The sequence below is a fragment of the Eschscholzia californica genome, unplaced genomic scaffold (assembly GCF_041429995.1).
Source record: "Eschscholzia californica isolate CP2 unplaced genomic scaffold, dmEscCali1.0.p SCAF_3, whole genome shotgun sequence".
Classification (NCBI taxonomy): Eukaryota; Viridiplantae; Streptophyta; class Magnoliopsida; order Ranunculales; family Papaveraceae; genus Eschscholzia; species Eschscholzia californica.
In genome coordinates, this window is record NW_028238420.1 from 19,579,280 (window position 1) to 19,595,250 (window position 15,971).

The 15,971-nt window shown below is 37.2% G+C and overlaps 1 protein-coding gene across 1 annotated transcript; it reads left to right on the forward strand.

Annotated features, from left to right (window-relative positions):
• The first annotated feature begins 11,746 nt into the window (after positions 1 to 11,746).
• LOC147548899 (homeobox-leucine zipper protein ATHB-52-like) lies at positions 11,747 to 14,314 on the forward strand. The gene has a single exon (XM_086669452.1). It carries the CDS (start codon positions 13,598 to 13,600, stop codon positions 14,102 to 14,104), a length of 507 nt encoding a protein of 168 aa, XP_086525578.1. The 5' UTR covers positions 11,747 to 13,597; the 3' UTR covers positions 14,105 to 14,314.
• The last annotated feature ends 1,657 nt before the right edge of the window (positions 14,315 to 15,971 follow it).

Below are 15,971 nucleotides of genomic sequence, written 5' to 3' on the forward strand. Positions count from 1 at the left end.
TGATATGTTTTTTTTTTTGGGGGGGGGGGGGGGGGGGGTTGGATTATTAGGAAAGTACTTGGCTTTGAGCAATTTCGCCCAGAGTGCTGGAAGGTTTTTAATCATGCGCCAAGATAACTTGCAGAGAAAGGCTTCGTTGTCAAGGTGAGGGAGGCGGAAACCTAATTCCCCCTATTTCCCGGGAAGGAAAATGGAGTACCATTTGATTGTAGGATGGTTTTGGATTTTCCCCACCAGAAGGACCTTTCAAGAGTCTCAATGCAGTTGCTTGTTCCTTTTGGAAGGGAAAAACACTGCATTTAGTATCATGGAACGACCGCTACTATTGTGGAAATAACCACAAAACGACCAGATTGGGATAAGAGATTAGTTTCGTTTTGGTTGCAATATGGACATACATAAGAATTACCAATAATTTACCAATTTTTCCTCGAACTGGTAGACTGTTTGTGCAGCATTTCCATAGAAAGAGTTTAATTCTAGAAGTCGTGTTGATATCCCATATGAACTTCCAGTTTACTCCCTCGTGTTGGTTAGTATTTCCAATGATTCTTAAATGATGGTAGATCGAACTGATAGTGTAAATTCCTGATTTAGTTAGCGGCCATCTGATGGTATCCTCTTTGTTCCCTTGCAGATGAATAGTTATAATGGAATTAGCAATATCAATCGTAAAACCCTGATTAATTAAATTTATATTCCAATTATTATTTTGAATAAGTTGGGCCACTTGGTTAAGGCTGACGTTTTGATGTTTGCGATCGGCGGAGGATGGTCAGGAATCTAATAATTGTACCAGATATCAATATTAGTGCCCTGATTAACATCCCAGAAGATTAATTCTGAAACCTGGTTAAACTATTCGTAAATAGTTTTCCAAATCCTGAAAAAAATACAATTCAGGGAAAACGATCTTCATGAAGCAAAACAGTTTTTAGGAAATTTCAGTTATTGAAAAAACGTTTTCGAGAGAGAAAAATGTTTTTCAAGAAAAAAAACGGGTTTGGAGAAAAAAAAAGTTTTCAAGGAAATATCTATTTTCGGAAAAGAAAATCGGATTTTGGAAAAAAAGTTATTTGGGGAAGAATCGATTTTCGGGGAAAAATCGGGTTTTGGGAAAAAATGTTTTTTCGAAAAAAAAACAATTTTTTTAAGAAAAAAATGATTTTCGGGGAATATATGCTTTTTTGAAAAAAAATTTAAAATAATAATTTTGTGAAAGGAATTTTTTTTATTTTAAGTTTAAAATCTCGGTTTATTAATTCAAAATCCTGCATTATCATGCAGGATTTATTTGGATTTTTTAGTATCAATTAAGTTGCCGGTCCCACATGATTTATTTGGATTTTTTAGTAACAATTTATTTGGATTTTTTAATCATTATAAATGAAATGCTTTCACATGGTTTCCTTGCCTGTCCCACAATAGAAAATAAAGGACTTGTTTTAACCTAGTCCAAACTCTCTTCAAGGAGAAAACCTAGTCCAACTTTTAAAATGGCCGCGATTTTGGGGCATAAGAAAAATTCTCTAAGGAATAAAGACGCAGTAAATCAAAGTTGACTTATGGGGAATACTTATTTTTAGTCCAAATGTCTAATCGATTGAGTTTTGCCCCTTAATCTTCGTCTTTCCTTCACCTCTACAACTTTAACTTTCGGCCACATAGCTATTCCCGATCACTACTTACTCCCACCGCCACATATTTTTTCCTTTCTCTATCTTGGTCTTCTACACTCTCTTTATCTTCTTCCCTCTCTCTCTCTAAAATTCAGCAGCAAGGGTCTTAAATCAGTGAGAGAAGAAGACGAAGGGGTTTGGGTCAATCTGTTGGAGAAGAACGGAGGGGAAGACCCTTCCACGTTTGGTTGTTCTCATTTCCTAATTTTTCTTCAAGTAATCTCATCGCCCTCTTTAGGTTTACTCTCTTCTCTCTTTTGTAATTTTTTTCTTCCATTTGATACTTTGATAGTGGTTGAGTAACGGGTAAGTATTGTTTGTGTGCTCATGTGAATATGTGATTAGATTATTCTATTGGATTGGAAACAAAGGAAATGGTTGAATCTTTTGGTTTAGGTTATTTATATCTTTTCTGGGTCTATAATAGTAATGGCTATTTGAACCCCATTTTTGTTTGTTCATCAAATGGTATATTAAAGATGTCTTTAGTACTCAGATCTCAGATCTGCTAGATTTTTAGAGAGACAGAGAGGGGGAAGGAACAGGAAGAAAAAGAGTGGACAAGAAGAGTACAGAGAAAGAAAAAAAAATAGTGGTGAGTGGTGATCGGAAATCACCGTGAGATTGCTAGTTGTGGTGGTCGAGGGGAAGGGAAGATGAAGATTAGGGGACAAAACTCAATCGACTAAATCTACTGTCCTAATTTTTCTTTCTTATTCTTATACCTTCTTCCCCTTTCTTTCTATAATTTTGCTATTTCTCGATAAATTTTTGATGTACTTTCTTGTACGTAATCCAAATCTCTAATATAGTCTAAACAATTATTATTATTATTATTTTGAATTTGACACATTTGATGTTATCACTCTTTATAAAGAATCCTTTTTATTTTATCAACTAAGAATAAGTGTTGGTAGGTCCATATTGGAACTGAATCAAGTGAAAATCGGGTTTTTGAGGAGAGAGAGAGTCCCGCCTGACGTCAGCAGGCGTTTGTCTCCCCCCTCCTTTTCCCCCAATATCGAAACCCTAAACTGCTTGAAAGCCCCTCTAAATCCACCATTTCTAACCAACAAATCACACATTCAATCACTTATTCTCACTATATATACTAACTCCAATAACCTCATAATAGTTCAAATCAAATCTCTAATATCTCAGAAAAGGCTACAATTATCCCAAGAACCCTAGAAATCTATTACCATCAATTTCATCCTCTTTCTTTCGGCAAATCGAATCAGCAACCGAATATGTGTTGAAGATCACATCTAAAGCAATTTATCCTTCTTCAACAATCTAATTAATCTCTTCATAACACACACAACATCCTAAGCTCGCCTAAATCAAACTTAAATCCACCAAATAAGAAAACCTTTTGGCAAGAAGGATTACTTAATAACCTAGTCTCTCACTAACACTTTCAATAATTAAGCATCATCAGCCGAAGCTTTTCATCACTACAATCATCATCATCTTCAACCACGGGGTTCCCTAAATCAGAGAGGGTATACACTGCAGCAAGCTCTATATGCAAGGGGAGTACATCTAACCTCTCTATATTTTGTTCATATTAATAGCCTTAATACTTAGTATCTTCCTAGTTTCTTCATGTGTTAGGGATCTGAATTCTTCATTTCTCTTCTAGCTTTAGTAATTTCATCTTGTATGGCTAATTTACTACTTTACTTAGTGATAAGCCATGCATCTATAGAGGTCGAGCTTAGAGCTCGTCAAATGGTGTTTGTTTTCATCCCTATTCTATTAATCGATGTCCAAATCCTAGGTTCAAACATCTCTTCCATCTCTATTGAACACAACTTAAACCTCGGATCTTCATCTACCATCATTCATGACTGCACCAAGATAGCTTTTAGCGCCAGGGATCAAAATATGCTTATTTGGATCCATAAATTAACCTTGTGGATCATGAGTTCGTATCATTTATCTTATAAAAGGTTTAATATCAGTATTAACTTACCTTTCGACCCAGGAAGGCACTACAATCCACAGAGTTATGTCTATCTTCATAGCCCACCTTTTGTTTCTCATCTCTCAGTTCAATCTCTGTCGATTACTTTTGTGGTTGATTTACGAATAGATTTAACTACTTATCCTTATTCCTTAACATGTTCACTTCCACCCCTCTTCGCAATTCATTTGCGAACATTTGTTGGATTAGCAGGATTTTTATACCCGGGCTATAACGGCGATCCCATTTTCCAAGTGTCTGATCAAATTCTACTTTGTGGAACTCGAGCGGATATGGTCTCTGTATATGGAGAATACTGGCGGGATAACTCGGAATCTTCATTTGATTCCACCTTACAGACATCCTCGTTTCGTTCAGAAACTTTGGGTGTATGGTTTACCCATCTTACATGTTACGGGAATTTAGGTACTAGTTTCATCTTTCAATCTACCGGTAGGACTCTCAAGACCACATTACATATCATCCTCTTGCAGAGTTGGCAGGATTACAAGCTACAGAATGAAGGAAGCTACACTAATCGAAGCGATATTATGCAAGACCTCATTTCTGTAATTTTGTTGTTTTATTTTGTTTACGGTTATGTATGTTTTTCTAATTTGGACCTTGTAATAGACTTTTAAGTTTAATATATTCACTTTCAACAAAAAAAAACTAAGAATAAGTGTTGTTCTTATTAATTTTTAAAGTGAGCTCTTAGAAGACAACAATTATATTCAGTAAGTGTACCATTCATCACATTAGAGGTGTATGATTTAAATTTAATATTTTTGATTTTAGGTATAAATTATCCTATTGTACTTCAATTATTCAATTGAAAAAATAGAGTAATTAACGATATCTCACGAAGATTTGTTTAATAAATACATTCCGAAAATTATATTGTCGGAGAGTTCCACAATTGGTAGTTCTAATGTACTGATGTAATTGAAGAATCAGTTAATGGAAATGTCGTTGAAGAAATTGAGAATAGTACGAGAAAAAATAATTTTTTTTGTAACTAGTGCAAACAGGGTCCCAAATTCTTTTTCGCTTTAGGCCTCCCAACTACTTGGGCCGGCCCTGACTAAACTTGGGTCGTTGAGAGATGAATGTTACAACCGCCACATCAGCTGGGTAATTTCATTTGTCAAATCCTTTGTGATTGTAATCTAATTGCTGAAACCGTCATAAAATATGCACCATTGGCAAGTTTAGTTCATGTTTTAACCTGACCTGATGACTACAAAACAATATCTTTAATGCTTTCACTTGTTGATTACTCTCAGCCAAAATATGTTACAGTAGACCATTTGCAGAGGGTTGGAATTAAGTAGGCATACTTGAAGGAAATAATACACATGAGGAATTGTATCTACGGAAACAAGAGTGGAGCGGAGATCTAAACCTAGGCTTGGCTAGCCAGTAAAAGGAGAGACTTGAATCCATGGTAGATTTTGAAGCAAACCTGCTTTCATTAATTTACTCGGTTATCTTCCAAGATTGGCTTTTGTGTCTCCAAAATTAAGCCGTCTGTAAAAGGAGAAAGTTTTAAAGGCACACCCTATAAATCTTAAAGGCGCCTCTCTCAAAGCATGATTCTCTAAAACTACTCTTTAAGGAAAAAGAAAAGAATAAAAAAATAGAATGAGGAGAGACTCAAATTGGTGCCACGTAGCGCGGAGAACCAACATAAGACCAGCTAAGGTACACAGATTTCATTGATTACTATTATTTCCTATTTTAAATAGGCCACGGTTTTGGGGAATAAAGAAAATTCTCCGGGGAATAAAGACTTTTCTTAAAAACTAGTCAAATAAGATTGACTTTTATGTTTTTTTTTTATTGCTAAGGGACTTCTAATTTTTGGGAGACCTCCTCCATCTCATCACCTCTCTCTACCACCTCATCTTCACGCCATCTCATCATCTTCTCCGACGAAGGTCGCCGGCCGACTAATTTTCCGGCCGGCGACCTTCAAAAATAAAAAAAAATAAAAAAATCTTAAATTAATTTTTTTTTCTCTCTCTCCAATTTTTTTTTTTCGTTTCCTCTCTCTCTCTCTCTAGAACAGATCTAGAGAGAGTAGATCTTCACGAACAAACCTAGGTCTGTTCGTGTAGATCATGAACTAGAATAAGATCTTCTATTTCTTTATTTCCTGAGGGCCCTTCATCACCTTCACTAGAAATTTCTCTGGGTAGAGCTTGAACTGGTAGAACCCCACTTCTTGGTACCCTCTCAGACCCCAAAAATAGTTTGGTTTCAAGATTATCATTGATTTTAAGAGACCCAGGTCGTTGTTTAATTGAGGATTTGATCGAACAAGATGGAGGCTGCAATTGAAGAGTCTGGTGGTATGTTTTTGTGTTGAGAGTTGGAGCAAAACTTGAGCTTAAAAGAGCTTCCATGGAGGTAAAACAGGAACCCTAGTTGCTGTAAGTGGTGGAAGTTAGAGAAAGAGAGTTTGAGTTTTAGAGAGAGAGAGAGAGATAGAGCTTGATGGAGGCTTTTCAAGGGTTTTTGATGGGGTTTGGTAATTGCTGAAAAATGGAATTACCATTAAAAGGAATAAAGATTCTGTTCTAGAGAGTGAGGGAAGGGAAAAAAAAATTTGGAGAGAGAAAAAAAATTTTAATTTTAATTTTTTTTTATGTTTGAAGGTCGCTGGCCGGAAAATTGATCGGCCGGCGACCTTCGCCGGAGAAGATGATGAGATGGCGAGAATATGAAATGGCAGAGAGAAAAAATGAGATGGAGGAGAACTTTCAAAAAAAATTATTTTGTATTCCCCATAAAAATTTATTCTCCGGAGAACTTTCAAAAAATTCTGGATTCCCTCGAGAATTTATTCCCCGGAGAATTTTCTTTATTCCCCAAAGCCGCGACCTTTAAATACTATACGAAAATCTAACCCTGGCTGTGTACAACCAGGATTTGTCTGTATGTAACTCCGCCCATGCAGGAAAACAAATCGGTTACCAAGTGATGAAGTACATGTCATTTTTGAGGAAAAGATATATTTCCATGGATATATCATATATCAAATATAAACACAACCTAAAGGAAATATTGGAGGGTGTAATAGTCCTTAGTTTGATGAACATTAAGTTAGAATAAATTTAGGCTTAAATTTAAAACTTTATGACTAGTTAACCAGTTTTTATGGATCCAAGGTCCGACTTGTTAAGTGTTAATGGTGATTATGCTAGTGTTAATTGTGTGTATGTTCTTATTTGTCTTTGTCCCTTGATCAAGGGCATTCTTGTAACTCATAACCCTATGTATTCTTCTATATAAACTCAGTTGCCCTACTTGTGAGGGCATCCTTTTGGTCTCTAACATTCTTCATGGTATCAAGAGCAAAAAGATCTTAAAGTTTTCAGTGTCATCTTCTTCCTCTCTCCTTTGTTTTATGTCTTCTTCCTCTTCTTCTTCTTGCTTCTATGGCAACTCCAATCGAACAATCTAACTCTCGCATTCTCGAAAGTCCAGCTGATCCAACCTCTCTCTCCTTCTTCCCCTGTTCTTTCCACTACTATCTCTACCCTTCCTACCTTAACCAACATTGCCAATCTCATTTCCATTCGTCTTGATAACTCAAACTATCTTCTCTAGAAAAGTCAACTCCTACCTATCCTTCATTCTCAAGATCTCTTCAAGTTTGTTGATGGCTCTTTTCCCCCACCATCTCCTACTCTTCCTTCTTCATCCACTGATTCTTCTTCTATTCCAAATCCTGAGTATGTTTACTGGTACAGAGTGGACCAAATGCTTCTCTCCTGGCTCAATGCTACTCTAACAGAGCCTATCTTAGCTCAAGTTCTTGGCCTAACCTCTTCCAAAGCTGTGTGGGAATCACTTGAACAAACCTTCTCTTCTCTTAACTCTGCTAGACTTATGAACTTAAAACTTCAACTCCAGACTTCAAAGAAAGGCTCTCTCTCTCTGTTTCTGAGTATCTTCTTCGACTCAAAACTTTATCTGATTCACTAGTAGCCATATGTCATCCTGTTGCAGATGATGAGCTAGTTCTTATTGTTCTTGCTGGTCTTGGACCTGAATATGAAAGTTTTGTGACTTCTGTCACTACTAGAACCATTCCTCCCTCCTCCTCTGAACTACATTCTCTTCTTCTTACCCATGAATTCAGACTTCAATTTATCTCAACCGCATCTCCTAACCCCACAGCTCTTCTTACTCAAACACCTTTACCACCTTCCTCCCCATCACCTTCTTATTCTCGTTCTTACAACCCCACTCAGAATTTCAATAGGGGTTATCGTGGTCGCTCTTCCTACAGAGGTGGTGGTCGTGGAAGAAGCTCCAATAGAGGTGGTTATTCAAGGCAATCTGTTCTTGGTCCACCTCCTTCCAGACAATCCATTATATGTCAATATTGTGGCAAGTATGGCCACTCTGCTCGTCAATGCTACTCTCTCAATCGAACAACTGAGCTAAATCAGTCATTTGCTGCCTTAGGCATTGATTCCATTACTGCTGACCCACATTGGTATGTGGACTCTGGTGCTACCTCCCATATAGCTTCTGATGCAGTTTCTCAAATCTCTCGTTCAGATGCTCCTATTCCTGAAAGTGGTATGGTTGGTAATGGCAACACAACACCTGTCACTGACATTGGTAAATATCTTCTTCCTTATTCTAATATTATACTTCAAAACACTCTAGTTGTTCCTTCTTTCAAGAAAAATCTCATCTCTCTCTCTAAACTTGTTGATCTTAACTGTGTTGCTATTTTTCATCGCCATGGTTTTCTGGTTCAGGACCTTCCCACAGGGAAGACACTCCTCGAAGGCAAGATGTCTGATGGTCTATTCAAAGTATCTCCTCCATCCATCTGCACTCCTCCTCTCAACTTTTTTGCTCAGTCTGTTCCACCTGGTTCTCGCACTTCCTCTGAAGTCTGGCATCGTCGTCTTGCACATGTCAACAGTTGAAATTTTAAGTTCTTAGTTAATCAAAAGTTATTACCATTGTCTAATGCTGTAATGACTAAGTTTAAATGTGATAGTTGTGTCTTGGGTAAACACCATCAATTTCCTTTCCTTTCTGTTAATCATCAATCAAAGTTTCCTAATGAGCTAATCCATTCTGATCTTTGGGACCATCTCTTAGTTTATCCAATCTAGGATATCGTTTTGTATTATTATTTGTTGATGATTACACAAGGTATACTTGGATTTACTTTCTTAAGCACAAATCAGAAGTATTCACTCATTTTAAAAATTTCAAACAAATGGTTGAAAACCAATTCTCAAAGTCTATTCAAAATTTTCAAACTGATGGAGGTGGAGAGTACATCAGCAATGAATTCTCTGATTTTCTTACTCAAAATGGAATTATCCATCGCAGAACTTGTCCCCACACTCCCCAGCAGAATGGAGTGGCAGAGCGAAAAATTCGCCACTTAGTCGAAACAACACTCTGTCTTCTTCATCAGTCCTCTGCACCTCTTAAATTTTGGCCAGATGCTTTTCAGACATCCATTTTCACCATTAATCAACTTCCCTCATCTGTTCTTAAAGGTATCTCCCCATTTGAAAAATTGTTTCACAAGAAACCAAACTATAATTTTCTCAGATCATTTGGTTGTCTCTGTTTTCCACTCCTCACAGCTTATCGATCTTCTAAACTTGATTTCAAATCTAAACTTTGTGTTTTTCTAGGTTATAGCATCAATCATAATGGTTATCGTTGTTTAGACATCAATTCATCTCGAATTTATATCTCTAGAAATGTAATTTTCGATGAATTCCAGTTTCCCTTTCGGCTGTCTTCTTCTTCTCCTAATTCGAATTTTCCCCCTTTTCAAAACCCTAATTTCCCTCCACTCTCACTGACTTGGTCAGTCCCACTCAGAGACTTCGGTCCAGCTGGTCCACCTGTCCCATGCTTTATTCGTCCTCCTACCCATCAAATCGTGCGCTCCACTCACCTTGGTGATCTTCACCCTTCTTCTAATCCAACGGTTCCGCAAGGAGGTCAATATCACTCTCCTTCACCCACTCATACTCCACCTACCCCGCAACCCGACAGCCACTCTGCTCACTCTGACGTCCACTTGGACACCAACCCCTCTATTGTAGTCCAGTCAGCTTTATCTGAGCCCATCACTAATGCCCTAAATCACCCATCGTCTTCTCCAACTAACTCCATTCCAAATAACCAGACGTCATCTTCTCCAGTAATCCTCCACCCTCCATCAACGTCCCTTCCTTCTAAAACATCTTCCACGACATCCACTCACTCTATGATTACTAGAACTAAGGATGGCACTCGAAAACCTAGTCTTATTAACCTCTGGTTCTCACTCTCTTTCAAAGACTGCCAATACTTCGGAGTTTGATGAACCTACTACGTTTCTTCAAGATTCGAAGCATAAACATTGGCTACAAGCAAAGGACGCAGAAATGTCTGCTCTCCATAAAAATAAAACATGGACCCTTGTTCCCAAAGACTCTATTATGAACATTGTTGACTGTAAATGGATTTTTAGGGTGAAACAAAGGGCTGATGGTCAAATTGAAAGGTACAAGGCTCGTTTTGTAGCTAGAGGATACTCCCAACAACATGGCATAGACTACGACGAAACATTTAGCCCTATGGTGCGTCCGGCCACCATTAGAGCTGTCTTATCTCTTGCAATTTCTGGTTCTTGGATTGTTAGACAACTTGATGTGAAGAATGCCTTCTTGAATGGTGATCTATCTGAAGCTATATTTATGAATCAACCCAAAGGTTTTATTGATCCTAAATTTCCTCATCATGTTTGCAAATTAAGTAAAGCTCTGTATGGTCTTAAGCAGGCTCCTCGAGCATGACACTCTAAATTCAGTTCTTTTCTCCTTCAATTGGGTTTTCATCAATCAATTTCAGACCCTTCCATGTTCTATCATAATTCGTCTTTAGGGTTAACCATTTTATTACTTTACGTGGATGATATTATAGTGACTGGTTCCTCTTCTCTTGAGCTACATCAACTAATTCAGAGGTTGAAATCAAAATTTGATATGTCAGATATGGGGGATCTTACATACCTTTTAGGAATAGAGGCATCTAGAGATTCAACATCAATTACTCTCACTCAAACAAAGTATATCAATGATCTCTTACAAAAGTATGGTATGTTACACTCCAAACCAGTCTCCACACCTGTTCTATCTGGTAAGAAGTTATCAAAACTTGATGGAGAGCCTTTATCAGATTCATATCCATTCAGAAGCCTTGTTGGTGCATTGCAATACCTTACTATGACACGACCAGACATTTGCTATGCTGTCAATCAAGTTTCCAAATTCATGTCTTCTCCTTCTTCAATTCATCTAATTGTTGTAAAGAGAATATTAAGATATCTCAAAGGCTCCATCAATGAAGGTATTTGCATTCGAAAATCTCTATCAATGCCTATTTTAGGATTTTCAGATGCAGATTAGGCAGGCTCTCCAGATGACAAAAGATCTACTTCTGGTTCTTGTGTGTATCTTGGCCCAAATTTGATACTATGGTCTTCCATGACACAACCAACAGTGGCACGATCTTCAGCTGAGGCAGAATACAAAGCTGTTGCTTACACAAGTGCAGATGTCATCTGGTTGAAAAATTTGCTTCAAGAACTTGGTCTTCAGATTACAGCCCCTCCCATTGTTCACTGTGATAACATCAGTGCCACCTACCTTGCTGTCAACCCTATTCTACACTTCAAAACACGACATGCTTCCATTGATTTCCATTTTGTTCGAGAACAAGTAGCAGCCAAGAAGTTGGTGGTTAAGTTCTTACCTGGTAGTGAACAAGTGGCTGACATCTTTACAAAAGGACTCTCCTCTTCAAGGTTCAATGACTTAAGATTCAAGCTCTCTCTTGTCACACGACGCTCGGCTTGAGGGGGGATGTTAAGTGTTAATGGTGATTATGTTAGTGTTAATTGAGTGTATGTTCTTATTTGTCTTTGTCCCTTGATCAAGGGCATTCTTGTAACTCATAACCCTATGTATTCTTCTATATAAACTCAGCTGCCCTACTTGTGAGGGCATCCTTTTGGTCTCTAACATTCTTCACGACTCTCTTCTGCAGACATTCGGGTATGTTAAGAAAACTACTTTGAAGGTGGGTCAACCATTACATAGGAGTGATAGCGAACCCAAGCCGTAAAAAGGCGAGCTGCAGTCAGCTGCCCTTAAAGCAATAGTAAACGGCCTACTTAACATTAAAACAATAGCCCTTATAGCAAGAGTAAACGGCCTACTGAACATTATATAACCAAGAATAAAACGATAAAAATGAATTGCTCTAAATATGGAGAGTTCCTAAACTAAATATCTGGAGAGAAGAAATGAAGTGCATTAACACAAAGTCCAACCACCATAATCAAAAAACATATAGGTTGTGGGGTTAGGCCTAAAACCCTCCAAACGACATTATTTCATCACCCAACTCAACAAACAGTATTCTGGATTACATCTCACAATACTTATTTGTTTAAACAAAACCATTTGATTCAAAGTATCCATCTTCTTATCTTTTTTAATTTTTTAAAAGACTTTAATGAAGAGACGGTCCCAACCCAAAGAACAAAAATATAAAATTCTATGATACACTGAACCAAAAAAGAAGGTCTTTAGTATAGAGGTTCGGGTAAATATCATCTTTTTAGATTTTAATTCCCTCTACTAATAGGAAAAGAGACATTATTTTTAATGATTGCAATCCAAAGTTTATTTTTTTGTTGGGAGAAAAACTAAGAATTAAAATAATACAACTATCGTAGTTTTATTTTATTTTCATGTATATAAATGATGTTTCACCAATGGAATATGATGCTTCACCAATCGAGAAAATCATTATTTACTACGTTGTAGCTAAATTCCACTTCACTCTATTAGTGCAAACGTTGGTGAGGTTGTGTCCAAAAAGTAGAGAATTTCGGCCACTTTTTATTAGTGAAGACGAAATATTTGGCCACTATGGTCGAAATAGGAGACATATTTCGACTATAGTGGTTGAAATTTTGGACATATTTATAATATTTTGTCCGAATTTTTCCATTCAAATTTTATGCCTAATAGAAAGAATGTACATAATATTATTTGTTCCGAGGTCATAGATAAATAAAAGGATCTCCAACTATATAAAGTTTTTTATCTGTTCGTGGGTGATTTTAAATATTAAAATATTTTTAACATTGTCTTTTTTAAGTGAATATATAATGATTTATTGACTTTTTTAAGGAACTCCTAATTTAGCAGGGTGAGGGCTTTCCTCTTGCACCCCTTATTTCCAATAACTGATTGTGTAGAATTCAAATCCGTTAGGCCCTTGTTCGACAAAGTCCTTAACGGGATACTAATCTCTTAGCTCAGTATGCAAGTTAATTTAGGGAGAAAGACAGCTTAGGCATACCTACACTTGAAAATACAACCTTGGAGTTCATTGGAATATGGGTGTAAACGAATGAAGATGAGACTTTAAAGATAATGAGCAAAACCATCAAAACGAGATAGAACTACCCATACAATCTTGGCCCTATATTCACACTACTCTTGGCCACCAAGAGGGCTATCACGCATTCGCGCCCGACAGTTGATATTATGTAGGATGGCCTCCAACTGCGACATTCGTGGACCTACATGGGACGTCCTTCCGTATCCTTCTCTTTAGTTGCACCAAATAAAAAGCTTATCTCTAAGAACAGAAAACTTGATCTATTAACCAGATTCATCCTCAAGTAGTCATTAGTCATGTGATTTCCATGAGGTACTACTTGTATCTCCATTAGTGGGCCAGATTCCATGTGAATACCACCTGCATGCATGAAATCAGTTAGCAAATTCTTCTTAAATACCAAATCTCATCTAGGAAGTATAAGACTATCACTCTCTGAGGTCACAGAAATACATCCCCTTTTTCTCTGAAGTAAACCATCCCAATTCAAATGGATTTCTGTCAATCCCAAAACCATAAACAAGCACCTAAACGTCTAAAGAAACGTCTCACCGAAGACCAAGTTAGGCTTTTAGAATCTAACTTCAACCATGACATGAAACTTGAACCAGATCGAAAGAATCAGCTTGCTAGTGAACTAGGTCTTCACCCAAGACAAGTTGCAATTTGGTATCAGAATAAGCGAGCTCGTTGGAAGAACCAAACACTAGAACTTGATTACAAGACACTTCAGATAAGACTAAATGGTGTTTTAGCAGAGAAGAGGAAGTTAGAAAGAGAAGTAGGAAGGCTCCGTGACGAGCTAATGAAGGCACAGGAAAACCTAGTCCTGATTAATCCAATACATGTACCTCCTTCTATCACTGTTTATGGTGATAAGGATGAGGGTCCAAGTATGCAGGTTGAAGCTAACCGCACGTGGGGGAACGTTGGTCAGTTACATGTAGATGAACTCTATGCTTGTTTGATTGCAGCAGAGGTCAAACTGCAAAATTGAATATATATTCATTGAGAAGAATGATAAAATAGATACCATGTATATAGAATCAGAGGTCTTTGTGTATGTTATTTCAAAATGTTTGTAACTATACATAGCACTTATATGAAGTGCAATACAAATAATGATTTGAAAAGGGTCACCAACCAAAAACAGAATGAATCCAACCACAAAAGAAAAATGATCGTATTGAACTTCATTTGAACAAAATTGGGCTGAATATTCGCAAAATTAATCGAATTACTCATCATATTCCTCCATTGTATTTACTACGACGAAATATAAGCTTATATGTGGATCACGGACAACCCTGATTTTTTGGTGACCTGAAGCGAAGTACAAAAATGAAGCCCCTTGTATTATTTGTAAATTCAAAGTTCAACTTAAGCCCTCATGAAGTTAGGCCGGCTCTGAACCCATCCTCTTGAATCTATGTAGAAACTAAACATCTTTCCTATCATTCAAAAATGCATACATAATATAATTTTTATCAATTTAATCCTGGCTCGATTAATCGCATGATAGCTAGCCAGCAGATATGGGTGAACCTTTTTGTTATGCTAAAATAGGACCAGAGAATGTTTGAACGATTTTGTCGTTGGATTTCCAAACAACTGACTCTAGGCATCAAAGTTTTACCGCTTCATTGTATGACTTAAAGCATGAGCTATTTCTATTTCTTAGACTGCATTTAGTACCTAGAAGCAGGACCTTCCGTCACATAAATGACATAATATATTAGATTTGAAGTCAAGTGCCAACTAGATTTTCAGTGGTGTTTGTTACCCCACCACCATACCTCCGCCACCGTACTCCACCACCACACCTCAATCACCACCACCACGCTTCCATCACCATACCTCCAATGCTCCACCACCACCATCACTAGCTACCACCAAGACACCACCACCTCTTCCAAAAGAGTAATCATGAAGATTCAAAATGTGAGAGGGCGGTTTCAATCTCTTTCTAAATAGGCGGTTTCTTGATTGAGGCAATTTTGTTGATATAGGCGGTTTGCAATTTGGGTTCTAAATTTTAGAAACCAAATTCCTAAGCTATGTCGGCTTATATTATACTCCCTCTGTCTCAAAATGAAAGTCCATTATTCCTTTTTGGGTTGTCTCAAAATGAAAGTCTCATACCATATATAGCCTATAATATCCAATATTTTGGCAAATATACCCTTCCTTAATTCTATCATTATCAAGTGCATTTATTAGGAAAGATGATGCATGCACTACTCTTGTCCAATAAAATTCACTAGATTGAATTACAATAAATGCTAGCATTCTTATTTAATAAGGACAATATGGGAACACACAAAATGAAAATAAATCGGGTGGGTTTCGATAATGGACTATGAATATGAGACGGATGGAGTATATAAATATAGGGGGTTTAAGTGCTTTGTAAACACATCAACAACAAACACAACAACTATTCTTTAGAGAGAGCAAGTGAGAAAGAAATTTTGTCCATAGTTTTGAGCGGTGTTTAATTTCTCGGTCGTCGAAGATTTAGTATAGAAAATTAATTTCTATACGGTACCATCTTGGGACGAACTTGCGGGTTGTGTGAGTCGTCTTCATCTATCCTTCAATAAAGTTTTTTTGTTCGCCCGAGGACGTAGGCTTTAAGCCGAACCTCGTTAATTCTGTTTGCATATTTAGTTTCTTGGCGTAGCTTTTCGATTAATTTTCATAATCGGATCAATTTCTAGGATAGGTTCGATAGCTTCCGCAAACTTTTAGTACTAACAATTGGTACCAGAGCCTTGTTGAGATTGAACGAAGAGAAGATGGGATCGAGAAGTGGTACGGTCAAATCAGGGAAATATGAGATAGATAAGTTCAATGAGAAAAAC

Coding starts and splice junctions, on each gene's coding strand:
- LOC147548899 (XM_086669452.1), top strand. CDS start 13,598: ATGGATTTCTGTCAATCCCAAAACCATAAACAAGCACCTAAACGTCTA.